Here is a 26,027-nt window from a genome sequence, read left to right on the forward strand (position 1 = left end):
GAGCAGCTGTAGACTACTCAGCGGTCCCCAACCACCGGGCCGTGGGACATTCCTAACCGGGCCGTAGCCTACGACATGAGTTTAAAAAAATGCATGCAAACTAAACTGTATTTAATTCGCAATAATGTCACGTTTTTACATGGCATAGGCTTATATGCAGTTGTTTGATTGCACGCATTTTGCAAGGTCTTATTTCTTACGTCTGTCTGTCGCGCCTTCAACACTTTACATATTGCCTTCAGCGCTGCGCAGCCTCAGGTCAGCTCACTTCACTTGATCAGTTCTTGGCGAATGGTAGTGTCACAAAGTTAGCTAAACTGCTAGAATGAGCAACAAAAAACAAGCATCTTTAACAGGTCACTGGTTAGAGTGTTCGAGAGCCGCTGCAGAGATTTCTTACAGAAAAAAAGTCACCGCTGCACATTTTAGTGATGAGGACTGGGTGCCAAAACTCGCTTACCTGTGTGGCATATTCGGTTGCTTAATTACCTCAACCTGTCACTCCAGGGGAGAATGACAACTGTCTTTAAACTGGAAGATAAAGTCGCTGCATTTAAAGCCAAGCTTGATTTGTGGGGACTAATGGGGACGGGGTGTATTTGATATGTTCCAAACAGTAGTAGGGGTTTTGAGAGAGACTGAGGCAGGGCCCTTTCTCTCGCAGCTGGTGCGCGATCACCTTGTTGCGCTTTCAAATGAGTTTGAGCGTTAGGCTACTTCCCATCCTCCAAAGATCCACGGCAAACCAATGAGTGGGTCCGCAACCCATTTGTGAATATCCCGAATAGTCATAACTTGTCAGCGCAGGAGGAAGAGCAGTTGATCGAAATTGCAAATGACGGTGGTCTTAAGAGTGTGTATGAGGAAACCTCTCTGGCGGGTTTTTGGATCAAAACCAAAGCAGAATATCCCGAGATAGCCGTAAAAGCGCTGAAAACGTTGCTACCATTTCCCACCACGTATCTATGCGAGGCCGGGTTTTCTGCAATGACTGCAACTAAGACCAAATTGCGCAATCGACTGGACATTTCAAACACACTGAGGGTGTCACTGTCTTCCATCAGCCCCTGATGGAACCTTCTTGTTGCAGGGAAACAAGCACAGGGCTCCCACTGATTATATTCGTAATGCATGTTTAGTTCCATTTGTTCCCATATTTTGTTAAGCATGTTCACACTTGATAGATGTAGCTTCAAGTTGTTCAATTTTCATAGTTCATATTGTTAAATTTTCAGTTCTTCAAGTTCACGTTTTTCACATTTGTAAGAGTTCGTTACCTTCACTGTTAACTGGAGCTAGTTCTTTTGAAGTAATGCATGCACAACACATTTGGAACATGGAACCCCCGACCCCCCCCCGTCCGTGAAAAAAAAAATGGGAATCAAACAGGTCCATGGTACATAAAAGGTTGGGGACCCCTGGACTACATATTCTCCATTTCCCAACATGAACGATCCTCCTCCGCCCAGTGTAGGGGCTAGGCCAAAACTGTGAGGGCGTTTCCCTCAGAACTGATTCCTGTTGTCCATCATAGTCACCAAACTACTGTCACCAATATTCTATTGTAACTATATACTACCTACTATACATCTCTCTCTGTTACACTCTCTCTCTCACACACACACAAAATGTTTCCTTGATTATGTATGAATGGTGTTGCAACCCCCTCCCCTCCCATCCCATCCGACCACCCTTAAGCAGCCTTCTGGGACCTGCTTCAAGGTTCCTTCCAGTTCAAAGGCAGGGTTCAGCACTTGATACCATGTATGTTAACGGTAGAGATTTTTCAGTCCCGCTCCTGCAATATTCTGTCCCACTCCCGCCCGCATCTGTAACATGATGTCCCGCTCCCGCCCGCATGCAGGAGGGATAGCCTATTCAGTCTCACGAAAGGGGCACACACACACCTGAGAAAGACTCCAGATGTCAGTTTCTTGGTTCTGAATGTAGGCTAACAACTGAAGTAGGCCTAGTCTGGTGCCCTTTTCCTCTGTCATGCTTTCGATTTCGAGTTTTGACGATGAGCAGCAGGAACAAATTGAACCCACGTAAACGACAATATAGGCTATAGGCCTGCTATCCGTCAGTTATGCTTAAACTACGTTTTGTAATGCTGCCTAACAGAACATCCAGCTGAACTATAGTTATGAACAATACTTTAATCATTTCCATATTTAATTTTACTGCACATATTTAATTTGCGGGAGTGCAGTGAATCACCGGTTTGTCCCGCACCTGCGAACACACCTCTCTCATCCCGCCCGCTCCAGCAAAGAGCTTTCAAAAGTTGTCCCGCGCCACACTCTTTTGCGTGCAGACCTCTAGTTAACGGTACTATATAAATGAACATGCGAGTGAAATGAATAAGGGAAGCTGTTTAAATAGTTGTTGCACACTTTAGTGATGCAGAGACAGAGAAAAGTAATCAGACAAATAGTATTTGCAGTATCAACACAGAGTTGTTGTCATTGTACAGGTGCTGCGGGCGGCAAGGCCGCGGGCGGGGGGGCTCAGTTGTCGGGAGTGGACTTGGGGCTGTTGTCGATCATCTCCTTGTCCAGCATCTCGTAGTGATACCACGGCCCGTCGCCCTTCTGTCGCATGTGCTTCCTCACCTCGAGATGCGTTAGCCTGCAAGCACACACACACACACACACACACACACACATATTTAAACACATATTACACACACAAACTGACCAAGACACACATGGTACCACACACACACACACACACACACACTACTTTACCAGCTAGTGTTAGGCTAAGTACAAACACACCCATTGTCATAGTCAGTTGGTGTTAGCCTGAGGGAGCAGGTAGCCAGTGGAAATGGCCAAGCCAGACCAAACCAGGAAGGAGGACTGCGTTAGACTACAGGTGTGACTACAGTCTGCAGTGAGGTGGTGGTGGGAGTGTGTGTGTGTGTGTGTGTGTGTGTGTGTGTAAGAAAGAAAGAAAGTGTGTCTGAGAGTGTATGGATGTGTGTGTGTGCTAGTGTATGTATGGGTGTGTGTGCGCGAGTGTATGGGTGTGTGTGTGCGAGTGTATGTATGTGTGTGTGCGAGTGTATGTGTGTGTACGAATGTGTGTGTAGCAGGTTGCTGTACCTCATCTGCCCCTTCTCCTGCTCTATATGGACCAACGCCATCATCTTCTCGTAGTCTTTTGCCGGGTCATCCAGAAGGTTCCGCGAGATCCACCTAGTGATGGGATGCTGTGGGAGAAGAGAGCCTGGTTACGACAGCACGGTGCCATGGCAACAAACCCAGCTCACAGAATCCACCACATATCATGTGGCATTGGTCAATGATCTGCAGAATCATGACATAATGAAGAGCTGAGATCTTGTTGAAGCCCAACTCAGCTGCTGACAAACTCCCATGTTGGGCACACTGTTGAAGCATTTGTTGCATGTAATGCTTTCTGATATCCAAATGTTTATATCCCACATCAACTTGTCTTAACTTCAGGTCAGAGTGGATCTCAGTATTACACAGCAGCAGGTTTGACTAGATGCACAGCAGTGGGATTTACCTTGTAGTACTCCCAGTATTCAGGCTCATAGCCCTCTGGAATCTCCGCCAATTCTGCCTCTCCTGAAAATAACATTTTACATTATTGAACAAATAAAATGACAAATTATAAATTGTATATGAACACTTCTACTCTCCACTCAGCCTTTGCTAAGTAATTCAGCTTTCATAACACTCAACATCAAATGTCAAGATAAACATTTCCTTAGCTTTCCCTGGTTTTACTTAAGTAGCGTACATCAGAGTCTGTCCTACAACACATGGCAGACAGGCAGCTATGGGTAGAAATCACATTTCCTTCAATAACATCAATCCCATTTCTACCTACAATAAACCATATTTTATCCAACTTAATCTTAGAGTACGACATGCTACTGTTTTGTTAACAGTTGGACATGGTAAAGTGTTGAGCTCACCGATAAACACGTTCACAGAGGTCAGAAGAACCGCAACAGGTATACCAGTCAAAAGAACGTAATATTTCTGAAAAAGAAGGACAGACAAAAAAAGAAAATAGTTCAGGTCTGCTCTGGTGATAACAAACCGAGTCCAGGTAATGTCTGTGATTTTTGATGATAAGTTCTGTATAATTCGTCAGCAAATGTTTTCAGGTAAAAGATTGATTAGAAAATGCCATGAGAGATGAGCAATACGATCCGAAGGTAAACAATAGACTACCATGAGACGCAGGAATCTTCTGTCGTAGTAGTCGGTAGGTTTGATAACAAACATACTTTTCCCGTGGCTCCCATAACGGACCACCGCTGGAAGAGAAACAGATCAGGACGATATACATTATAATCAATAGAAAACAACTTCCCAGTCTAACATACAGCAAGGCACGCTCGAACGTTAAAAACTATAATGTTTCATCCCCGGTTAACAAAGTAGAAAGTGTGGACGCAAGTTAAGGGTATGCCAATTGTCAAAGTTACAGGGCTGTCACCTCATGAAGTTGACACTTACAGCTAAACAAGCTATCGACAGTTAGCACAGTTTGTAGCTATGACTGTAAATGACAAAGCGGGACAACGAATCCGTTTCTAATCTATTTCTACCGATCAGTGGATACTTTGTAGGTCAGTTCACTGGCAAACAATCTACTAAGCCAAGTAGCTGTTAGCCATACAGCTAGCAAACATTGGCGTTAGCGCTAGCACCGACAGCACTTGTGAGGACTGGCAAGGTCACGACCAAAACAGACGTCCACTGCAACCAGTTTTGTTGTCGTGGTATTTATATACAATATTCACCTTTTTCTGTCCGTAGCGCAGACCCAGAGAGCAAAGTCCCAACGGGAACGCCACGTTTTAAAGGATTCAGTCTGGCTGCCAGAGCAGCAGCAGACCGCAGGACGCTCAAGCCCACCATCGCTACTGTGGGTACACTTCCGCCACAGAGCTCTTATGATTGGTTCTTACGTTCCCTACGACTCCTGAAACGCCATCTTTACTGTGGGAAAAATAAATGCCTTTGGCCAGTGCTTTGGCGAGAGTTCTGATTATCCGTGTGCTGGTAAACATATTATTCTCTAACTGTACATGATTAGTTTAAATATAGGATAAATAAGTCATCAATTTCATATAATAAAAAAAAATACGTAAGAAAAAAAATTACACATGAGTAGTGCATCCTGGGTTAAAGGAAGTCGCCCCCACTTGGTCACAGTTCCAAAATGGCTGCGACCTCTGCAGGACGCATTGTTGGTTTATGTAGGCAATTTCAGCGTTGTGTATCAATATCTTCATCTTTCAAATTACAGCAGACAGAATATTCTTCGTCCAGATGTATTAGTCTCTCACACAGGTAAATGTTTAGAGATGTATTCGCATGAGTCTGATACTTTGAGCGATGTGAAATTAGCTTGTTATTACCACAACGTTGCCGTTACAGTTAAGTGTGAGACTCAAGTCGGTCCTCAATGTCACTTGTTTTTTGTTTCAGGCTGACCTCATTCTCTCCGGTTGTGAAGCCGGTGCACTATAGACTTCTCCACACATCACAAAGCCGAAAAGGCCTGGAGGAGTTCTTCGATCTTCCAGAGAACTGGGGCGAAGCGAATGTCAAGTCTGGTAAGTAACGTTATTAGTAACGTTACAAAATGATATAGAATAGTCTTAAAATGGCATAATATGATTAGTAAATGAATGAATGCAGGAATTACGTGCACTCCTGTATGTTATATCCTGGTTTATCCCAAAGGTGCCCCATGGACAGGAAAACAGCTACGGGCCAAAAGCAATGAGGAATTACACAAGCTGTGGTAAGTCAATGAGTGTGCGCCATACCACCGAATGCATGACAGACATGCACATCTGCAGTGTTAGGGATGAGTGTGTACTCTATATAACACTGTCTGTGTCTAACGTCTGTGTGACAGGTATGTTCTCCTGAAGGAGAAGAACATGCTGCTCACCATCGAGCAGGAGGCGAAGAGGCAGCGCCTGTCCATGCCCAGCCCAGAGCGACTCAAGAAGGTGAGCACACACGCTCTCACACACCCTCTCATCTGGACTGCTGTTGCTCAGTCAGGAGAGTTAGCACACACACACCTTCATATCAGGCCTGCTGTTCAGTAAGGCGAGTTAGCACACACACCCTCTCATCAGGACTGCTGTTGCTCAGTAAGGAGAGTAAGCGCACACACACACACACCCCAACATCAGGAAGCGCCCAACACTCCCTCACATACTGAACACCCGGCCCTTGTTGCTGACAGGTGGAGCGGTCGATGATCAGGCTGGACTCTGTGGTGCAGGAGAGAGAGGGAGCACTGCGCATGCTGCTGACCGGTCAGGAGAAGGGACGGCCCGGGGCCTGGAGACGAGACGTCTTTGGACATGTCTACTGGTAACGAGCCATCCACGCACACACACACAAACACACACATATGCACGCTCACTCACTGGTAAGGAAAAATTCCTGTCCGATCCACACACACAAACACTCACTCTCTGGGAACGAGAGATCCTGGTCCCATCATCAGCACCACACACACACACACACCACACCACACCACACATACTCTTAAAGGTGCTCTAAGCGATGTTGGATAACGTCACTTCTGTTGCGTTCAAACAAAACAGAGAGCAAGGTCGCCCCTAGTGCTGGGTGGTATGAACAAAAATGTATATCACGGTATTTTTCAAAATTCTTACGGTTTTACGGTATATGACTATTTTTTTTTCATGCATAATCAGATGTTCACAGCATTTCCTACAGGTTGAGAGAGGAATTGCTGCAGTACATTGACTAAGGATGGTCTATTTTACTGTCATGATGTAGAATAACTCCACACTAGTGGTAATGCAGTTTTGCCCCAGAAAATGATGCTGTTTACAAAGAGCCACTCATGATTCTAGTCAAGTCAAGTCAAGTCGGCTTTTATTGTCAATTTTTTTACATGCACTGGTCATACAAAGAATTGAAATTTCGTTTCTTACTTTCCCATGCAGACATAGACATACTTTAAATACAGACATAGACATACTATAGACATAGCCATAGACATAAACATTAAATTAAAGTGCAAGACTGAAATATAGAACATGTATGTATCAAAATAGAAATATAGGACATATATATAAAAAAAAAATAGAGGTAGTTGTGTTGTATATTTATATAGTCTTAACAGTTACATGAAGTTTAAACTTGTGCTTGTGTGACCTGTATATTTACATTGATATGCAGTATGCAGTAATTTCAAGTATATCAGGCTTGATGTGAAGCAGCAACACGTTAGGCTGCGCAGTCACAGTGCAGTTCCACAGGGCGGTGTTTGGGGGGGTTAGGGTAGACAGGATCCTAGTTTCCTGGGTTCCTGGCTGGCTGGTGGGTGGGGGGGGCTGTCAGTGATGGGAGAGTGGGTAGAGTGTTCAGCATCCTGATTGCTTGGTGGATGAAGCTACTTGCCAGTCTGGTGGTGCGGGAGCGGAGGCTCCTATACCGCGTGTGCAGGGTGGGTTGTATCCTTGACAATCATTAGTGCTTTGCGGGTGGTGTAAATGTCCTGCAGGGAGGGGAGTGGTGCTCCAATGATCCTCTTAGCTGTGTTAACAGTGCGCTGGAGGGTCTTCCTGTTCTGATCTGTGCAGCTTCCGCCCCACACTGTGATGCTGTATGTAGTCATGACGGGAGGCGTGGCACTTGCCTTCTTCAATTTGCGCAAGAAGTAGAGGCGCTGCTGGGCTTTCTTCGCCAGTGATGCTGTGTTGGTGGTCCAGGAGAGGTCGTTGCTGATGTGCACCCCCAGAAATTTTGTGCTGCTCACTCTCTCCACAGCATCTCCGTCGATGGACAGTGGTGGCAGTTGTTTGTGGCCTCTCTGAAAGTTGACAACAATCTCCTTGGTCTTGCTGACATTTAGCAGGAGGTTGTTGTCTTTGCACCATTTAGCCAGCAGGTCTACTTCTTCTCTGTAGTGAGCCTCATCGCCCTTAGTGAGTGTTGTGTCGTCCGCAAACTTCACCAGATGGTTGGAGCTGTGAGTGGTTGTACAGTCATGTGTTAGCAGTGTGAAGAGCAGGGGGCTGAGCACACACCCTTGAGGGGCCGCCGTGCTCAGGGTCAGAGTGCTTGAGGTGTTGTCCCCGACACGTACTGCTTGTGGTCTCTGCAACAGGAAGTCCAGCAGCCAGTTGCAGAGGGAGGTACTGAATCCTAGCTTGTCCAGTTTGCTGATGAGTTGTTGTGGTATTATGGTATTGAATGCTGAACTGAAGTCTATGAACAGCATTCTCACATATGAGTCTTTATTGTCTAAGTGGGTGAGGGCTGGATGGAGGGCAGAGCAGATTGCATCCTCCGTGGATCGTTTGGCTCGGTATGCAAACTGGAAGGGGTCCAGGGTGGGGGGTAGGGTGGCTTTGATGTGTGACATGACTAGCCGTTCGAAGCACTTCATGATTATGGGCGTGAGTGCTACAGGACGGTAGTCATTGAAGCATGATGGTGATGATTTCTTTGGCACGGGTATGATGGTGGCAGTTTTGAAAAGTGATGGGATGACTGCTTGCTCCAGAGAGGTGTTGAAAATGTCTGTAAAAACATCCTTCAGCTCTTCTGCACAGTCCTTCAACACTCGTCCTGGTATGTTGTCTGGGCCTGCTGCTTTGCGTGGGTTAATGGTGGCTAGTGTCCTCTTCACGCTGGCAGAGGACAGGTACACGGGTTGGTCGTGGGGGGGAGGTGGGGTTTTCTGTGGGTGAGTGTCATTTTGTGCTTCAAAACGGGCGAAAAATGAAGAATCTAATTAGAATGCAAAGACAATTGCAGTCAAAATACAGAACTTTTACTGTGCAAATTTCACAAACATCTTATATAACCAATAAAACGTATAAAAGTAGTGCAACTTGCAATAATTATACTTTTTTGAAAATTATACAATTTAAAATAAAACCTCTCTGCTAATATGCTTACTCTGTCAAATAGGCCTATCAGAAACATGCCTTATTGTTATTGTGTGGTTTGCATGACGTTAGTGGTAGGCTAACGTTAACTCCATGTGGATGTAGATGTCTTGTTAGCCTGCCATGAGCTTCGGTTCGGTTCGCTAGGCAAAACATTAACAAAAAAGTTAGTTTTGGTGCACTGATGACAGTCAGGATCATTTCTAACTAGCCAGCTAGAATTGCTTAGTTCATGTCTATAACATGCTTTACTTGCTACCTGGATAATTTCAGCGAATAATCTTAAGGTGAGATGAATGATAAGATCATTAAACTTCACTGTGTTCGGTGGGTTGCTAACTAACGACATCACCTACTAGCCAGCTAGTTACAGCTGTTGAACAATCTCAATAGAATTTTCGTGACGGTAAATCCCTTTCAATGCAGTATCATTTAACGTTTTTTCCTTAAAGGAGAATTCCGGTGTGATATTGACCTAAAGTGTATCGAAACATGATACCGAGTGTGAACGTATGTCTCATAGCCCATCTCGGCTTGTCCCCTGCACTCCAAAATCTGGCGCTAGTTAGCCGATGCTACCAACATCTTTTTCAATAGTGGTGCTTCGGCATCGGGCTAGCCATGCAAATAAATCACTGTTTTACACCCATTTACGAGGCTCAATGTATCTCCACACTTCATTGGTAGACTTCCGAGGGCCCTGACATTTAAAACGAGACATTGAGAACTTTGAAAAAGCACTGGTAGTTTACTTACAAGACGATTTATACAGACAGTATCTTCACGAAGTTTAGCGTTTGCAGCCATCTTGAATTTAGTCACGATAAGTCGAGCAACGAGTAAGAATGAACAGGTATGATAAGGGATCAGATTCCAAAAATAATTCAGTGGAAATGCATGGATTCCAGTTTCTTCCAGTAGCAGCAACTGGAATCCATGCATTTCCACTGAATTATTTTTGGAATCTGATCCCTTATCATAGCTGTTCATTCTTACTCGTTGCTCGACTTATCGTGACTAAATTCAAGATGGCTGCAAACGCTAAACTTCGTGAAGATACTGTCTGTATAAATCGTCTTGTAAGTAAACTACCAGTGCTTTTTCAAAGTTCTCAATGTCTCGTTTTAAATGTCAGGGCCCTCGGAAGTCTACCAATGAAGTGTGGAGATACATTGAGCCTCGTAAATGGGTGTAAAACAGTGATTTATTTGCATGGCTAGCCCGATGCCGAAGCACCACTATTGAAAAAGATGTTGGTAGCATCGGCTAACTAGCGCCAGATTTTGGAGTGCAGGGGACAAGCCGAGATGGGCTATGAGACATACGTTCACACTCGGTATCATGTTTCGATACACTTTAGGTCAATATCACACCGGAATTCTCCTTTAACTAAAGAAACGATTTAAGGTATTCTGTGCAACACCCTTAAATAAACCCCTTACCTAAGGATAAATTAAGCCTTAAGGGTTATATACTTCAGGGGAAAAACTTAAGGTGTTTTGTAGCTAGGATGCAATTCATGAACTTCTGGCACTTCTGGATAAGATTTTTGGCAGGGTGTTAGGTATAGGCCTAAGGTTTTCAAAAATCCATGGATACAGGTTGGGGTGGCCCCCCTAGTGGCAGTTATCTATAAAATCCAAAATTGCCCCCGCCAAAAAGAGAAAAGGTTATATCTCAGCTTCCTTTAGTCTTAAATTGTTGTATAATGTATTTTCTCTACTTTGTTTGACACAAGGAATCCAATTTTGAAATGTTCTTCTTATTTTAAGTCCATTTCCATGTAGTATCATAGTCATATTTAGCTCATAAACTGTCAATATCAAACTGTCAAAAAAAGTCACATTGAAATACTCAGGTCCCTAGACCCATATTTTTACCTCCAAGGTACAGTATGCTTTTTTTGTTGTTGATTGGACTGGTCACTATCACTATAGTGTCAAAAATCACATGTTGTGACCAAAAGGACCATTGTTCAGGCCTTAAATAAACACAACTTCCGAACTATGCCACAGTGAAAAGTTATATTAGGCTTTTCACTATGTTAAAGGAGAATTCCGGTGTGATATTGACCTAAAGTGTATTGAAACATGATACCGAGTGTGAACGTATGTCTCATAGGCCATCTCGGCTTGTCCCCTGCACTCCAAAATCTGGCGCTAGTTAGCCGATGCTACCAACAGCTTTTTCAAGTGGTGCTTCGGCATCGGGCTAGCCATGCAAATAAATCACTGTTTTACACCCATTTACGAGGCTCAATGTATCTCCACACTTCATTGGTAGACTTCCGAGGGCCCTGACATTTAAAACGAGACATTGAGAACTTTGAAAAAGCACTGGTAGTTTACTTACAAGACGATTTATACAGACAGTATCTTCACGAAGTTTAGCGTTTGCAGCCATCTTGAATTTAGTCACGATAAGTCAAGCAACGAGTAAGAATGAACAGGTATGATAAGGGATCAGATTCCAAAAATAATTCAGTGGAAATGCATGGATTCCAGTTGCTGCTACTGGAAGAAACTGGAATCCATGCATTTCCACTGAATTATTTTTGGAATCTGATCCCTTATCATACCTGTTCATTCTTACTCGTTGCTCGACTTATCGCCCTTAAAAAAGGCATTCAGAACATGTTTGATTCATGTCAACAGCCACAAGCGTACATGGAAGCTCTTGATCGCGCATGCCAATAACGTCTATAAAAACAATATATGTATGGAATAAAACTAGACAGGTACCAGATTAGCAGATTAGCATTACTGTTTATTGTTAATCTGCAATTATCTGCAGCCAGCGCAGGGCATTTATAGCCTACAATGCACCTGGAGAATATTGTGCGTCTGCCCTCCACCTTCATCAAACATGTTCTAAATGCCTTTTTTAAAAACCCACTACTGCATGGCGCAGTCCACCTCTTTGTGATCACATAACTGATAGTGTACCCACCTCTTATTTAACCACTAACACCCCCTTAGGTTGAGCTGCCGCTGAGTGCCTCTAATTGAGTGGGCGAAATATCATTTCTCCAGACAGGCCTGGACTTGAAAAGTGACATAGCAACAGGAGATAGAGAAAATGGTCAATGTCATTCTCTGCTTATTATTGTCACAGTCACTCACACCCATATCAACCAATAAGCTGTTTTTTCCCCACGAAACAACTTCCAGTCAACATCTTCAGCACCAAAGCATTCTTAAGCCCAAGCTTGCCGACCAAAGGCGTAATGCACTCTAAAATAACTGCCTTAATGAAAATGATGTCAACCCCTTAGCAACATCAGCGTTTTATAAACCATGGAAGTGGAGACTGCTGGTCAAATTATGCCCGGGGCTTCTTTCACTCGTCTGATAATCTGCTGCGCAATTTATGAAGGAACCACAGACTGACAGAAAAATAAAGTTTTCGCAATCAGGAGGAAATACACGTAAAGTTCATCTGTTTGCATCTCTCCAGCGTGTGTTGCTGGCCTAGCCTACCCAACAGGGAAGTAAATAGGCTTGCTTGTCAGCCTTTCCCAGTACTTTGTAAATAATAACTTTGTAAATAATATTCTAATAAAAATAATATGCGAGGAGGACCTGTCTCTTAATTAATAGGGGGATTTCACTTTTCCCATACACTTTTTTAAAACAAGTCAATGGTTTTACAATGTTTTAGTTCAGCTTTGGTTGGTTTAGATACAACAGAATGTATGCAAAATGTAAAGTAGCCTAATGGATTAACTTTGATCTGCTGTGCTGCATACGGCACATTAGATGCACATAGTAAAGTATATAAAATAGGCCTATTAAAATATTTAAATAGCTTTAGTCTACATTTGAAAAGAAATATTGAAGAGAATCCAGTCCAGTACACATGTCTTTGGCAAGTAGCCTAGGCTACTACAGACACAGGTGAAGAACAGTCAGCCTAAAATTGGCCATTTATAGCTGTGAAGGTGATTCACACACAATTAATTTTCCTTCCCCAAAAAACTATATTTGGTAACTTCTGTAGACATCCAAAATGGAATGGGTGTTAAAGTTAGTAAAAAAAACATTGCATAAAACAGTGTTGTCATGTTTATCTTTTTTGGCGTGGTATAGTCTTATTTTTTTCCATTTAGATGTCTTGAAAAGGTCTTAAAAGTCTTTAAATTTGCACTTGAAAAATGTGCAGATACTCTGAACCTACCTGCAGCAAATTACATTGATACTCTGAACCTACCGGCAGCGTTCCAAACGTTGTGTAATCAAATACACCGGTATGGCGGTATATTAAAAATTCATATCTTAACGAAAATATACACCGGTTTACGGTGTGAACTGGTATACCGCCCAGCACTAACCACCCCTCCTTCTTGCGCAACTGAAACTCCTGAACGCGTTTCTCGTTGGTGATTGGCTGGAACAGTTTATGTTTCATGGTCCAGGCTGTTTTTAAGGTCTGGGCTGTCCACAGAGATCACATTTTTTCGGTGTATCCAGGAGACAGGCAGCGAGAAGATGGTGGAGATGTTTGCTGAATGTGACAAAAAATGTTTTAGCTTAGAAACCACGTAACATCGCTTAGAGCACCTTTAAGGAGAGATCCTGGTCCCATCATCAGTGTTGTCCCACACACATACTCCTAAGGAGAGATCCCTGTCCCATTATCAGTGGTGTTCTTATACACACATACTCTGGGAAGGTCAGATCCTTGTCTCATTATCATCTTCATCATCAATGGTGTTCTCACACACACACACATCTGCTGTCTGTAAACTCCTCCCGTGGTCCCCACCCAGGTATCGCTTCAGAGAGCACGCCAGTCCCTGGCACTTGAACACCCGCTACAAGAGGAAGCGCTTCTTCACTCCAGCGTTTGTTGAACCATATGTCAGGTAAGAAGGGTCACATTCGTGAGACAGACTAACAGTGTATTGCTGGTTCATCAGGAAAAAGCAATCAAAGTATGATTACTGTAAGTGCAAATAGTGCTATAACTGGCCTCGTTAGGATACTCAATAACTGTATTCTTCCACTTAACTACATCAGTTTATCCCCCCACCATGTAACATTTCTTCTCTTTAGTTAATTACATGTGGCAGGTTACATTGTTGATGTTTGTGTGTGTGTGTGTGTGTTCCAGGCGGCGACTGGAGAAGCACCTGCGCTCGAAGGTCAGGGAGGAGCAGTTGGAGAAGAAGAAGCAGAAGAAGCTGGCAGAGCGCTTCCCAAAAGCATCGGCGCAGACGGCATGAGCGCCTCCAGGACCAGAGGCAGCAGACCCACACCCCTCGGCACACCCAGACGAGACATTCTCCAGCCTCTGACCCGGCACACCCTCCCTCCAGCCAGCAACACCAGCCCTTCCCAGGGCCAGACTTGGCTGTTTTGAGGTTGTTTACGCCAGACCTGTGGAGCTCAAGACCACTGTAGCACATGACCGTGTGCCAGTACAGCCTCTAATAAAACCCTGTCGGCACGCCAAGCTAAAGCTTCTCTGGCCTCTGACCCGGCACACCCTCTAGGCAGCAGCAACAGCTGCTCTTCCTGGGCCAGACTTGGCTGTTTGAAAGGTTTACTCCAGACTTCCAAGGCTTAAAACCACTTCATCACATGACCATGTGCTATTGCAACCTCTAATACAAACTTTTCTGTGACCAGGTGGTCTTATAAAAAAAAAGAAAAACACGTTTCTGGCCAGAGGCTGTGGTGGACTGGGCTGGGCTGATGCAGCTGGGGGGGGTCAGGGTTAGTGTGTAGATGTTAAATGGAGCAGAGAGTTATCCGTGTTCAGTCATACCAGTGAAAAGAGAAACATGTTTATTGGAGTTCTGTCTGATGTGTGATATGATCATGAGCATCTAAATAAATACAGGTGACTTTTTGTACAACAGCGCTCTGGGATTATCTGTGTCAAATGTTCAAATTCAAAAGGCATCGCAATAAAAACGTTTATTTTTCAAAAAGACTAACAGGGAAATCAAAAGTCGGTTGCATCCTGACAGTGACCGCGGGGTTGAGGAATCAGTCGACAGTAACATAATACGTGGCTCACACAAGACCAGTTCTCACAGGGGACAGAGCGGCCAGTTGCAGGTAATTCCGTCAGACCTGTCACCCTTGAAAATGGTCAGCGATCACAACACAGCATCTAGGTGTGTTTAAGAAAATAGCAAAGACTCTAAAGAAAAAAGGACTGGAATCTTGACTGATGTGTTTTTAAAAAACTATAAAACGGCGCGTCCTTGTGTTGTTCCTGAGTCCAGTACGGTGGGGTGGACAAGCAGAGAGGTTTGTCGCGTTTTAAAGGCAGTGGTCGTCTCCGTGGCGATCAGGGGCACTTCCTGTCTACACACTGCTTTCCGCCCTCTTCATATTCCTGCTTCGAGATCCACATCTGCTGGAACGTTCCCTGCAACACACACACACACACGTTAACACAGACATCAGGCATGAAAAGCACAAATCAGAAGAGACTCTGAAGAGGAGATTCTTAACGCCCTTGACCTCTGACCCCCATCTTACCAGTGATGCCAGGATGGAGCCTCCGATCCAGGCGCTAAACCTGCGCTCCACTGTGGTGTTGTTGGCTATTAGCTTCAGACGCATACTCTGGGTGGAGGAGAGGGAGAGGGAAAGGGGGGGGGGGGGAGAGGGGGCAGAGAGGGCTTAATCAGAACAGCAGCGTGGGAGACTGATGGAGGAAGTGTGAGCGAGTGAGAGTGAGAGAGAAAAGGTTGGTGTGTGTGTGTGTGTGTGTTGCTAACCGGTGGAGTCTTCTGTGACAGCTCCCTGGTGAGGCGATCGGTGAAGCCCTGAATGAGTGTGTTTCCGCCAGTCACTACCACACTTCCGTACAGACCCTGAAACACACACACACACACACACACACACAAAGAAAATCAATGAGCAGTTTCTTCCATTAAGTCTAACTACAGCCCGAGTCCTGTGTGTGGTAAGGGCTGCGTGGTCAGAAGTCACGAATGGCGCACATACCGGTCGAATGTCGATGTCACACATGCCCACACTGGTGGTCACCACGTGTCCCACTCCCAGCATGGTGTTACCAGACAGGCCCTGTAGGGGGAGCCAGAGTTAGTCACACACCTCCTCTCCCAATATGGTTGCAACACAAATCGCACACACACACTGTTTTATGCTATAAGATACTCTTATTCAGGGTTATACAGATGTTCTTATACAGGGTTAAACCCAGGATGGACTCTGACCTGACCTGACCTGACGTTGCTCTAAGGAACCCACTCTGAACTGATGGAACACTCTGAGAAACCCACTCTAACCTGACACTTCTCTAAGGAACCCATTCTGACCTGACACTGCTCTAAGGAACTCACTCTGATCTGACGCTACTCTAAGGAACCCATTCTGACTAAGGGTCTCAGCTCTCTGGCCTTGGCATTAGAGGGATCAGTAAGCTCTGCCCCTGCTGACCTTGGCGTTGGAGGGGTCGAAGAGGCCCTCTGGAATCTTTAGCCGCTCTGATCCGAAGTCACAGTTGTAACCGTTAGGCAGCTCATAATGCATGGTGGGCATTTGGGCCGCCACTCTGTAGAGGAACACACACACACACACACACACACACACACACACACACACACACACACACACACACACACACACACACACACACACGATTAGACACACTGTGGAGCCAGACAATGATCAGGTCCAAACTTCTGCCTGAGTCAGCTGATAATATAACACACATACATAAATACACACACACACACACACACACAACTGACAGAAATTAGAACAGTGACAGTCACACTCACACACACAGAGTAGAGGAACTATAACTGACGGGTCAAAGAGGATCACACACTGCCTCTCTGACACACACACACACACACACCTCAATCTTATTCTGCTCCTTTGATAATTCTCTCACTTTCTAATTGACCCACATTCAGATGAGGCCATGCACACGCACACACACGAGGTAACTAGGCCAATAATGTAAGCAGAAGCGCCTATCCACAGGTGAGCCGTAGGAAGCAGCTCTAGGCCCGTTTCCCCACTGCAGGAACTCGAGGCAGTTTTCGCAGGCTTCCATTCAATTTGCACCAGCTATTCTTAGGTAACCTATGGTACCCACTGACTTCAACTCATTCCATTTGGAGGCATTTGTGCATAAATCTAAGAGTAGTCTAGCTGCTGCAAAAACGCTCATTTCTAAAACCAGCACAGATATTTTTAGACTTAATTTGGACAATAGTAAGAATGTTTAGGTTACTGTGACTGAACGCATAAACAAACAGCAAACAGACAGACGGAGACTAAAGGCACGTCCCCTTACTCACGCCAGACAAGGACAAGGATCACCATCAGAGCAATTGTTCCATCCAAAAATTAAATGCATATGGGCAATTCCATGGAAAATTACGTTTTTTGTAACATCCATAACGCCAATAAAATGTGATGGTATGGTATGATGTGAATGATTACATGACATTTTGCTATTTTTGTCTGATGAATGTACATGAGAAAAAAAATGCACAAAAAATGGAAGTGCTCATATGCACTCAGGAGGGTGTGTCTGATTTTCACGTGGATGGCTTTGTCCGTCTCTCTGTCTGTGTGTCTGTCTGAGGCAGTAACGGTAAAGAAGCATCAGGTCTTACTGTTCATCGTAAGGCGAGTCGGACACCTGCAGAACTGAGGCCTGGAAGTCCTGAATGACACACTGGGAGGACGAGAGAGAAACTCAGTCACTTCAGATAGAAACCATCACATGATCACTGAGCTCTAGCAACAGCAACCATCACATGATCACTGAGCTCAAACATCACATCATCACTGAGCTCTAGCAACCGCAACCATCACATTAAATGTGTGTGTGTACTTACATTACACATACTTGTGCAAGGAGCATGTGTGTGAGTGTGTGTGTGTGTGTACTTACATTACACATGTAGTTGTGCCAGGAGCGTGTGTGTGTGTGTGTGTGTGTGTGTACTTACATTACACATGTAGTTGTGCCAGGAGCGTGTGAGTGTGTGTGTGTGTGTACTTACATTACACATGTAGTTGTGCCAGGAGCGTGTGAGTGTGTGTGTACTTACATTACACATGTAGTTGTGCCAGGAGCGTGTGTGTGTGTGTGTACTTACATTACACATGTAGTTGTGCCAGGAGCGTGTGAGTGTGTGTGTGTACTTACATTACACATGTAGTTGTGCCAGGAGCGTGTGACCTGAGGAAGCTTTTCCTTCTTCTTCCAACTGGCAGCAGCCCCCTCACGCACAGCATCCTGATGAGAAACGTTCACGTTAGAGAGAGGGGGAGAGAGAAAGGGAAAAAGAGAGAGAGAGAGAGAGAGAGGAGGGAGGGGGAGAGAAAGAAATGAGGGAGAGCGACAGAGAGAAAGATGAGAGAGAGAAGAGAAAAGAAAGAGAAAGATGAGAGAAGAGAAGAGAATAGAGAGAGAGAGAGAGAAAGAGAGAAGAGAATAGAATAGAGAGAGAGAGAGAGAGAGATGAGAGAAGAGAAGAGAAGAGAAGAGAATAGAATAGAGAGAGAGAGAGAGATGAGAGAAGAGAATAGAATAGAATAGGAGAGAGAGAGAGAGAGAGAGAGAGAGAGAGAGAGAGAGAGAGAGAGAGAGAGAGAGAGAGAGAGAGAGAGAGATAAGAGAGAAAGAAGAGGAGAGAAGAGAGAGAGAGCGAGCGAGCGAGCGAGCACCACTGGACTTGATGGGGAATGACCCATGATACACATCACACATGAGCATGAACACCCTTCTCCAGTTTGGAGCAGCAGTGACTATTACAGCCGTGCAGACAGGTCCTGAGATGAGCACCAGCCACATGCTGATAGATCTCACACACAAAATAAAGAGTTACTAATGAGTGGCTGGTGAATTTGACCATTCGTCTGTCAGTGGCTGGTAGATATTTACTTTTAAATAAAATGAAAATGAAAAAAATGTGTTTTTAAAGTTAATTTCCAACTTTGCATGTAGGTGTTAGTTAGCAACAGCTACACAACTAGACACAGAGTTAGTGATAGTACACTAACACACACAGTTAGTGAAGGCTAATCTAACACACACACACACAGTTAGTGAAGGCGTAGGGGTGAGTAAACTCAAAACCAAGGTGAGCATGCAGACACAGGATGTGATGTCAGCGTTACCTCTGACCCCTCCACCTCCGCCGCCTGTGGTCCGGCCCCCAACACCCCCCGACGGGCTAAAATGGAATGAAAGGTCGACACTTACTTTGGCTGCCCTCACCTTTGATGCGATCAAGTAGGGTGGGACGATCTCCACCGCGAGCTCCTGGAACAGCTCACGACACTGCATGCTCATGAAGTCTCCCGCCAGTGGGGACTTCACAATGCCTGACCAACACACACACACACGCACACCAAATTAAAATGGCACATCTCACCAAAATCTCACCAGTTCGTATTTGCCTGATGAAAATCTGTTGAGATCGAAAATGCCTTTTTAGAATAAATTAAGTATTTCTTGGAGCCCGTATACAGTGTGCAGACCATCTCCTTCTCACATCTCACCAAAATAACATACTCCAAGAATTTTTAAATTTTCTATTATATTTATTATGGTCTGCTATTCACCATTTTCTCACGTTGACGTGTGTATGAAATGTATGAAATAATAAAACTACCTTGCCAATTAGGGCCTGTCTCCACCAATGAGGTTTTTTGCGCTGACAGTGCCCTTAACCTCATTTTCAGAGCGCTTCAGTTAAGTGTTTATTGTATTTGTTTTCTCAAAGTTTTGATTGGTTGTCGAGAGAGAAGTGACATTGACAACCCCAGCACTGTTCTAAAAGTTGAACAGATTTCAATTTTCAGCGCTCTTGAGCGCTGCAGGAAAAAAGACGGTCAGCGCCGAGGCTTTTTTCCCGCCGAGGGAGCGGAGCGCTGGGAACGCTGAACTTCATAAGATTTGTATCGAAAATAGGCGCCGTCGGCGCAAAAAACGTGATCGGTGGACACAGGGCCTTATTCACGCAGACTAAACTGACCCAGAGCCGATGAGAGATGAGACCAGTGAGAGGCCAGGGGGGTTTACGAGACGGGAGAGGGAAGCACATCTTGCTGCAGGACGTGAGTGTGTGTGAGTGCGTGTGTGTGTGTGTGTATGCGTGCGAGTGTGCGTGTTTGTGCTCACCTTGCTGCAGGACGTAGCCATCATGCACAGGGATAGCTGTGGTGTGCGTGGCGCCGCTGTCGAGCACCAGACCCGTGGAGCGCCCATTTGCAAAGCTGACACACTCAGAGTCAAGGGAGGAAACTCTCTCTCTCAAACACACACATACACTGGCTCATAGTCATAATCACAGTTATTTAACATAATTACTCATTGACATTGAAAACTTCACTGCATTTATTGAAGTCGAAAAGAAACTTGTAATTTTTCTGAAACGTGGCGGCACTGGCTCAGCAGGCTGGAAGGATACGCTGACAGGACTGCAGTCTTGCACAGGAAGAAGGCGGGAATGTTGTAGTGCTCAAACATCAACTCTGTCAGCTTTTCGCGCTTTGCTCGGGTGTTCCACTACACACACACACACACACACACACACACACACACACACACACACACACACAAAGTCAAAGTCCACAGACACAGCTCCTCACAAAAAGCTACTCAGTAGTCTGCAACCATTAGGAGACAAAGATGCAAGAGAGCAGGGAGGGGAACCATCGGAGAACGCTGTGAGAACTCTGTGAGAACTCACCGAGGCCTCGGACATGAGCACAGGGTGCAGACTGGGCTCCGACTTGAAATGCATCTTGTAGGTGTGGTCCAGAATGGCCTGGAAGCTGTCCCAGTCTTCAACTGCACGTGGAAACAAACACACACACACACACACACCAGGCAATCAGTACACATACACAAGCATAACACCTAAATCTTAAACCTAGAAACAATATTCACTTTCACACACACACACACACACCACACACAACACACCTCCTGTGTGCAATTTCACACACAGAGCGAGCGGCAGAGGTGTCACCATGCAGAGTTAGAGAGGACAGGCTAAGTAAAGCCAGACACTTTCTAATGAAGACACACAGCACTCAAAAAATCCTCTATAGAAATGCATGGGGTTAGTTTGTAACGCCAATATGGCAGTAGTCTCTACACATATCCCGCCCCTTCCTGTATGCCTCCCCATTCACTTGAATGGGAAAATAGCTGCCCGATAACTGCCCAAAGAGCGTTGCAAGATGGCTGCCCAGTGGAGGGACTTGCCTACAAGGCACACGTACGGTGAATGGACACGCTTGTTTCATTCGTTAATCCATTTTGTCCATATCTGTAAGCTTGAAGGGAACGGACAAAAAGATGGACGAAATAAATGCAGAAAACCAACAGAGGCTGCATCCACATTCTAACATTGATAATAAATAAGGCTTTAGGGGACAAACAGGGGGAGTCAAGAGTCAGCAGAGTGAACTGAGTGAAACTAACTGAGATACCAAGTGAGAACTGTGAGGGTCGACTGATGAACAGAGTTTTCAACAAACAAGGGACAAAACAGAGAAACGGCTCCTTTTTCTTCCAAAGCGACACTGAGGGGTGAAGCTATAATTGGTCTTCATCTCATCATCTACGTCTGCATCCAACCAGGCCAGGACCCCAAGGAAAGCAGCCAATAATATATCTGCTCTCTGAGGTAAAGACTCGAAGAAAACCAGCCAATAATAATCTGCTCTCTACGGCAAAAGGTTTCTAGAACACTCCTCTGCCAATCATGCTACAATTCCGCACTGAATGTCACAGAGTGAAAGACGCCAAAGACAAATGCAAACCCCACCAACAAGCAGGAGACAGCCCTGCCTACATACAGCCCTGTCTACAGCCTACAGCCCTGCCTACATACAGCCCTGTCTACATACAGCCCTGTCTACAGCCTACAGCCCTGCCTACATACAGCCCTGCCTACATACAGCCCTGCCTACATACAGCCCTGCCTACATACAGCCCTGCCTACATACAGCCCTGCCTACAGCCGTGGTTCTTAACTGGTGGGTCGGGACCCAAAAGTGGGTCGCGGAACCATTCTGGGTGGGTCGCGGAGCTTGTGGTTAAAAAAAGAGAAGAAATCGCCCATTTCAAATAGACTTAAATTGAGACGAAATGGTACAGAATCCACAGTGTGCGATGTTCACAATTGCTGGAACATGAGTGAAAATGCCTCATAATAAAGTACACCTGTCAAGTACTTTAAAGGTGCCATATGTAATATCCGGCAAAAAATCAATTCATACTCCACATTCCATGAAAGATGGGGGCAGTATACCTCCAGAAAGTGAGTTGGTCTACACTAGAGTAACAACCGAGACACGTGTATTGCAGTTTGGCTGGCGGTTATGTTGCCCGCATACCGCCTCCCATGGCCGAAACTGGTATTATGACACCTGTCGGGCTGTGGCTAGTAATTTAGCATGCTAATTCAGGTTGATATCTCTGCAGCACTATACCTTGTCATTTTTTTAATGACATCATCGCCATTATTTCTTCTCATTCTTTTGATGCGTGTAGCTCATTTTTTGGATATTTTTACCTCAATTCTTACACATGGCACCTTTAAGGTGACATCAGGAGTTGGAGACTTCACAAATGTAATGCCAAACAGCATGTTCCAAACAAATAGGCCTACAGGCACTTGGCCTTTCTTAGCATGTAGCTCACCAAATCTGTTGTCTTGAACACTATAAAATATATATGGGTCGTGACTTCATGAACATGGGAAATTGTGGGTCCCAAAGCCAGACCAGTTAAGAACCACTGGACTAGAGACTACAGCCCTGTTACAGCCTACAGCCCTGATATAGACTAGAGACTACAGCCCTGATATAGCATACAGTCCTGATATAGACTAGAGACTACAGCCCTGATATAGACTAGAGACTACAGCCCTGATACAGACTACAGATACAGTCTTCCAGCACCATGGACAGCTATGTCAGCCTGACCAATCCACCCAGCCAGACTTTAAGCACATCTCTTTCTTCATCCTCGCATGAACCTCTTCATCACACACCAGACTACATAAAGACATTTACAGGCCAGACCAAAACACATACAAACACACAAACGTTTCTGACAGACTTAAAAAGAACGCACCGACTTTTTGGAGAAATAAGCTTAATTGGCTTTTAACCTGTGAGTTAGATGAACTCACAAATGTGGACAAAATGGATGAAATGAACATTTACATACGAAAAGGGATCATGAACTAGGCTTTACAGACCGTGGATAGATAAGCAGACGTATTAGAGAGCATCTAAAGACAAGCAGACGTACTCATGCCGTTTTTGAGGGGAGACATGACCTCCATGTTTTCTCGGGGCACGCGGAGCTGGTTGGTGTCAATGTAGTAGGTGGTGCCACTCTGCTTGGTCTTCTCCCCGTCCGTCTCCATGGGAACGGTGCCATCCTCCCGGTCAACCGTCGCTCCGATCACCGTCGGAAAGTCCGCCTAAAGGCAGAGACAAAATATCGCACAAATCAGCCGGCTAAGAGTCACCCCAAACTCAAGCGGTCCCAGCCCAGAGTCTGGGCCCCAGACTAAAACTAATATTCCTCATCAACGACGGTTATGATGCTGACGTTGAAGTTGGCCTAGATGAAATATTGTCTCCCTCCACTGAGTGCCGCTTCCATACAATTCCCGTAGGATGACTAAAGTGTAGGCCTATCTATGTGTCTAATCCATCTATTAATCCATCTATTTATCCATCCATCCATCCATCCCTCCCTCCCTTCATCACCCATGAACAGGTGAGGGGCTGGAAACAAATCTCCAGTTCCAGGACCATAAAGGTTAGATAGATAGATAGATAGATACTTTATTGATCCCCAAGGGGAAATTCAAGAAAGGTTAAGCTTGTGACTTTAAAATAATGGCTTTCTTATGTGCCCCTCTGTTGCTTAACAGTCTTCCTCCACCGAGGAGCACACTGATGGATGTCTACTCATCTAGCCGAAGTCAGGGTGTGCAGACGAGGGGATGTGCCGCTCTTACCTTCGGACAGTCCTCACCGGCATAGCCTGCGCGCACCGTGTACGAGCCGATGTCAAACACAAGCGCTCCGACCTCATCTGCACAGAAACACAAACATATAATCATATTAAAAGTTTGGTTTGAGGAACTCAAAGTTAACTCGTAGTTCAACTTTGTTCAACTCAGTTTAGTGTCATATCGGCCGAGCTGATCTATAAAGTTAACATTCTTCATCAGTTATGTATGAAGATACGAGATGTCAGTGAATTTTAAAAATAATTACATGTTGAAACAGCAATCTCGGAAACAAATGGCTACATTCAAAAGGGTTACATTTCACAGAAAACATCATGAACTGTAACGTTAACGTTAGGGTCATTCATTCGTATTAGCATACAGCAGCTAGCGAATAGCTAACGGTAGCACTCTTAAATTAGTTTATTCCCTCAAAGTGTTTTGCTCATCCATTCATGCAAGGAATGCCGATTTTTCTTCTTCTTAGTATAATACACATTTAACGTGCAACTCAATGGCCACACTTAGCTAGAACAGCCTTACTATAAGCTAACGTTAGCTAACAACTTAGCTTGTGTGCTAACGGTATAAGACATTAGACCACTACAACGTGGCGCGCTTATTCATTTCGCTACAGTTAATAAATTATACCTACCGCCTCCGTACACCCCGCCACTCATCCTCTAAGCACCTAGATGCAAAGAACTATCAATAGTTTATAAACTCAACCGGTGAGGCAGATTTCAAAAGCGGCTAACGTTTAATCACAACAAAGAAATGAATTAGATTTGGTCAACCTAGTCAGTGCCACAGTCTGTCCCGGTAGTAGCCAATGAAATGGAAGTTTTTAGGTAGCTCCGCCTCCAAACCAATCGTCACAGACAAGTTGCGTTGAGATATCAGAAGCAGACTTTGGGAGGACTGAATTTTCAGTTTTTCTGTGTGCGTGTTTAAAGTAGCCTAGGCCTACAAATCATTCAAAGTACAAACATAGTTTGCAAAGGATTGTATGCTATTAATATATTTTACTTAGATATACACCCACAAATTAAAGATTGACTAGCCTTCTCTATAAAACTATTCATCTAATAGAATAGATGAATAATAAATAGCACCATTCATTCAATTTGGGCACTCAGCATGTCTAACTCTGAGGACATTAAAATCGGATGTTTTTAAAGCCAGTCAGGTGCAGTCTAGTCTACGTGGGCGCCGAACAGCGGTCCCTTTAAGAGCCTTCCTACACACGAGCCTACTCTGACATTCCCAGGGCGCTGGTGAGGTATGCGCGGGCAACCTTCGCACATCCTGTCACTGTACCGGAGCGCAGCAAGCAGGAGCATTAAGTCTTCTTCTGGCTTATGACCAACGGACACAGTGAGTTGTTTACATTAGATCTTCATTTGTGGATGCATGTTGTGGAGTGTTTGCACATCTGATTCTGTAGCCTACACTGCTGGTGTGCCACCTGTGGCGCTCATGCGGCACAGGAAAATGGTGCAGGTTTTAGGATGCGCTATTACCAAGGTCCTTACTGAATTCTGGTAAATCCAACTAAATCAGTGGGAAAAAAGGAAATCTTCCCGTTCCTGACGACATTCACTCCTCCTCTCAATTTAAAACTGATTTTCTGCAGAGAATTTGTCCGACTGACTGATGCAAGCCTAGAGGATGTTTGGCAGTTAAACAGATGGTCATCCTCACTGCGCGTTAGTGCTTTCCTGGAGTTACCAAGGACTTTAAACTTCCACCTTTCCTCTGGACTTGAGCAGTGATATACTGACGGTTCTGGTGGGTTTGAAGTTTCCCTTCTGTTTCTGTTGTTTCTTTATTGTCTGGTCCTGCTGAGTCTCCATTTTTTGAACATTTCACTATCACTTACTTTTATTTGACTTTTATCACGTTGTGCAAGCGTGCGTGCGTGCTTGTGTGTGTGTTTCTTTTTTTTTATCAGTATAATGATAACGGTGCTGTCAGGGTGTCAGGCGCCAGCGTTCCTGGCGTCGCGGCCAGGATGCAAACGGGAAAACATGTCAAACTTCAGTGTGGTGTGCTGTCACTTAAGGTCACGTTTAGGTGCGCCAC

General features: G+C 44.8%; 4 protein-coding genes across 8 annotated transcripts in view; 2 read left to right on the forward strand and 2 right to left on the reverse strand.

Moving 5' to 3' along the window:
* Positions 1 to 2,376: 2,376 nt before the first annotated feature.
* On the reverse strand, positions 2,377 to 4,946 carry ndufb5 (NADH:ubiquinone oxidoreductase subunit B5). The gene is made up of 6 exons (XM_042057914.1): positions 4,790 to 4,946; positions 4,215 to 4,300; positions 3,953 to 4,019; positions 3,538 to 3,599; positions 3,111 to 3,217; positions 2,377 to 2,631 (listed from the first exon to the last, which is right to left on the reverse strand). Exons 1-6 carry the CDS (start codon positions 4,905 to 4,907, stop codon positions 2,511 to 2,513), a joined length of 561 nt encoding a protein of 186 aa, XP_041913848.1. The 5' UTR covers positions 4,908 to 4,946; the 3' UTR covers positions 2,377 to 2,510.
* Positions 4,947 to 5,204: 258 nt separating this feature from the next.
* On the forward strand, positions 5,205 to 14,806 carry mrpl47 (mitochondrial ribosomal protein L47). Its single transcript, XM_042057913.1, has 7 exons — positions 5,205 to 5,342; positions 5,481 to 5,608; positions 5,739 to 5,799; positions 5,917 to 6,013; positions 6,256 to 6,386; positions 13,713 to 13,808; positions 14,057 to 14,806. Exons 1-7 carry the CDS (start codon positions 5,212 to 5,214, stop codon positions 14,166 to 14,168), a joined length of 756 nt encoding a protein of 251 aa, XP_041913847.1. The 5' UTR covers positions 5,205 to 5,211; the 3' UTR covers positions 14,169 to 14,806.
* On the reverse strand, positions 14,717 to 24,759 carry actl6a (actin-like 6A). 4 transcript variants are annotated; one of them, XM_042057906.1, is made up of 14 exons: positions 24,598 to 24,759; positions 23,949 to 24,025; positions 23,228 to 23,402; positions 20,649 to 20,749; positions 20,367 to 20,464; positions 20,078 to 20,172; positions 19,172 to 19,278; positions 18,098 to 18,187; positions 17,559 to 17,620; positions 16,366 to 16,480; positions 15,910 to 15,990; positions 15,681 to 15,776; positions 15,382 to 15,525; positions 14,717 to 15,351 (listed from the first exon to the last, which is right to left on the reverse strand). In XM_042057906.1, exons 1-14 carry the CDS (start codon positions 24,620 to 24,622, stop codon positions 15,262 to 15,264), a joined length of 1,356 nt encoding a protein of 451 aa, XP_041913840.1. In that variant the 5' UTR covers positions 24,623 to 24,759; the 3' UTR covers positions 14,717 to 15,261. The 4 variants fall into 4 exon arrangements, with proteins under 4 accessions (XP_041913840.1, XP_041913839.1, XP_041913842.1 ...); XM_042057905.1 differs by having other exon boundaries at positions 19,157 to 19,278; XM_042057908.1 differs by having other exon boundaries at positions 14,717 to 15,325; positions 15,439 to 15,525; positions 24,598 to 24,758.
* A 376-nt stretch (positions 24,760 to 25,135) lies between these two features.
* LOC121678387 (guanine nucleotide-binding protein subunit beta-4-like) overlaps positions 25,136 to 26,027 on the forward strand; it is a 9,827-nt gene continuing 8,935 nt past the window's right edge. Inside the window, exons 1-2 of one of the 2 annotated variants that reach the window (XM_042057912.1) lie at positions 25,136 to 25,319; positions 25,579 to 25,733. The gene's annotated coding sequence lies outside the window, so the exon portion shown is untranslated. The remainder of the gene's footprint in view (positions 25,320 to 25,578; positions 25,734 to 26,027) is intronic. The other variant, XM_042057911.1, reaches the window with a different exon arrangement.

The sequence above is a fragment of the Alosa sapidissima genome, chromosome 12 (assembly GCF_018492685.1).
Source record: "Alosa sapidissima isolate fAloSap1 chromosome 12, fAloSap1.pri, whole genome shotgun sequence".
Lineage (NCBI taxonomy): Eukaryota > Metazoa > Chordata > Actinopteri > Clupeiformes > Clupeidae > Alosa > Alosa sapidissima.

Excerpts from the sequence above, each read along its gene's own strand:
- ndufb5 (XM_042057914.1), bottom strand. The coding sequence starts at position 4,907 with ATGGTGGGCTTGAGCGTCCTGCGGTCTGCTGCTGCTCTGGCAGCCAGA. Across the intron at positions 3,600-3,952 it reads CTCTGTGAACGTGTTTATCG|GAGAGGCAGAATTGGCGGAG; the intron begins GTGAGCTCAACA and ends TGTTATTTTCAG. Across the intron at positions 2,632-3,110 it reads CAGGAGAAGGGGCAGATGAG|GCTAACGCATCTCGAGGTGA; the intron begins GTACAGCAACCT and ends GTGTGCTTGCAG.
- mrpl47 (XM_042057913.1), top strand. The coding sequence starts at position 5,212 with ATGGCTGCGACCTCTGCAGGACGCATTGTTGGTTTATGTAGGCAATTT. Across the intron at positions 5,343-5,480 it reads TGTATTAGTCTCTCACACAG|GCTGACCTCATTCTCTCCGG; the intron begins GTAAATGTTTAG and ends TTTTTGTTTCAG. Across the intron at positions 5,609-5,738 it reads CGAAGCGAATGTCAAGTCTG|GTGCCCCATGGACAGGAAAA; the intron begins GTAAGTAACGTT and ends TTTATCCCAAAG.
- actl6a (XM_042057905.1), bottom strand. The coding sequence starts at position 24,622 with ATGAGTGGCGGGGTGTACGGAGGCG. Across the intron at positions 20,465-20,648 it reads TGCTCATGTCCGAGGCCTCG|TGGAACACCCGAGCAAAGCG; the intron begins GTGAGTTCTCAC and ends GTGTGTGTGTAG. Across the intron at positions 16,481-17,558 it reads GACTCGCCTTACGATGAACA|AGTGGCGGCCCAAATGCCCA; the intron begins GTAAGACCTGAT and ends GTTCCTCTACAG.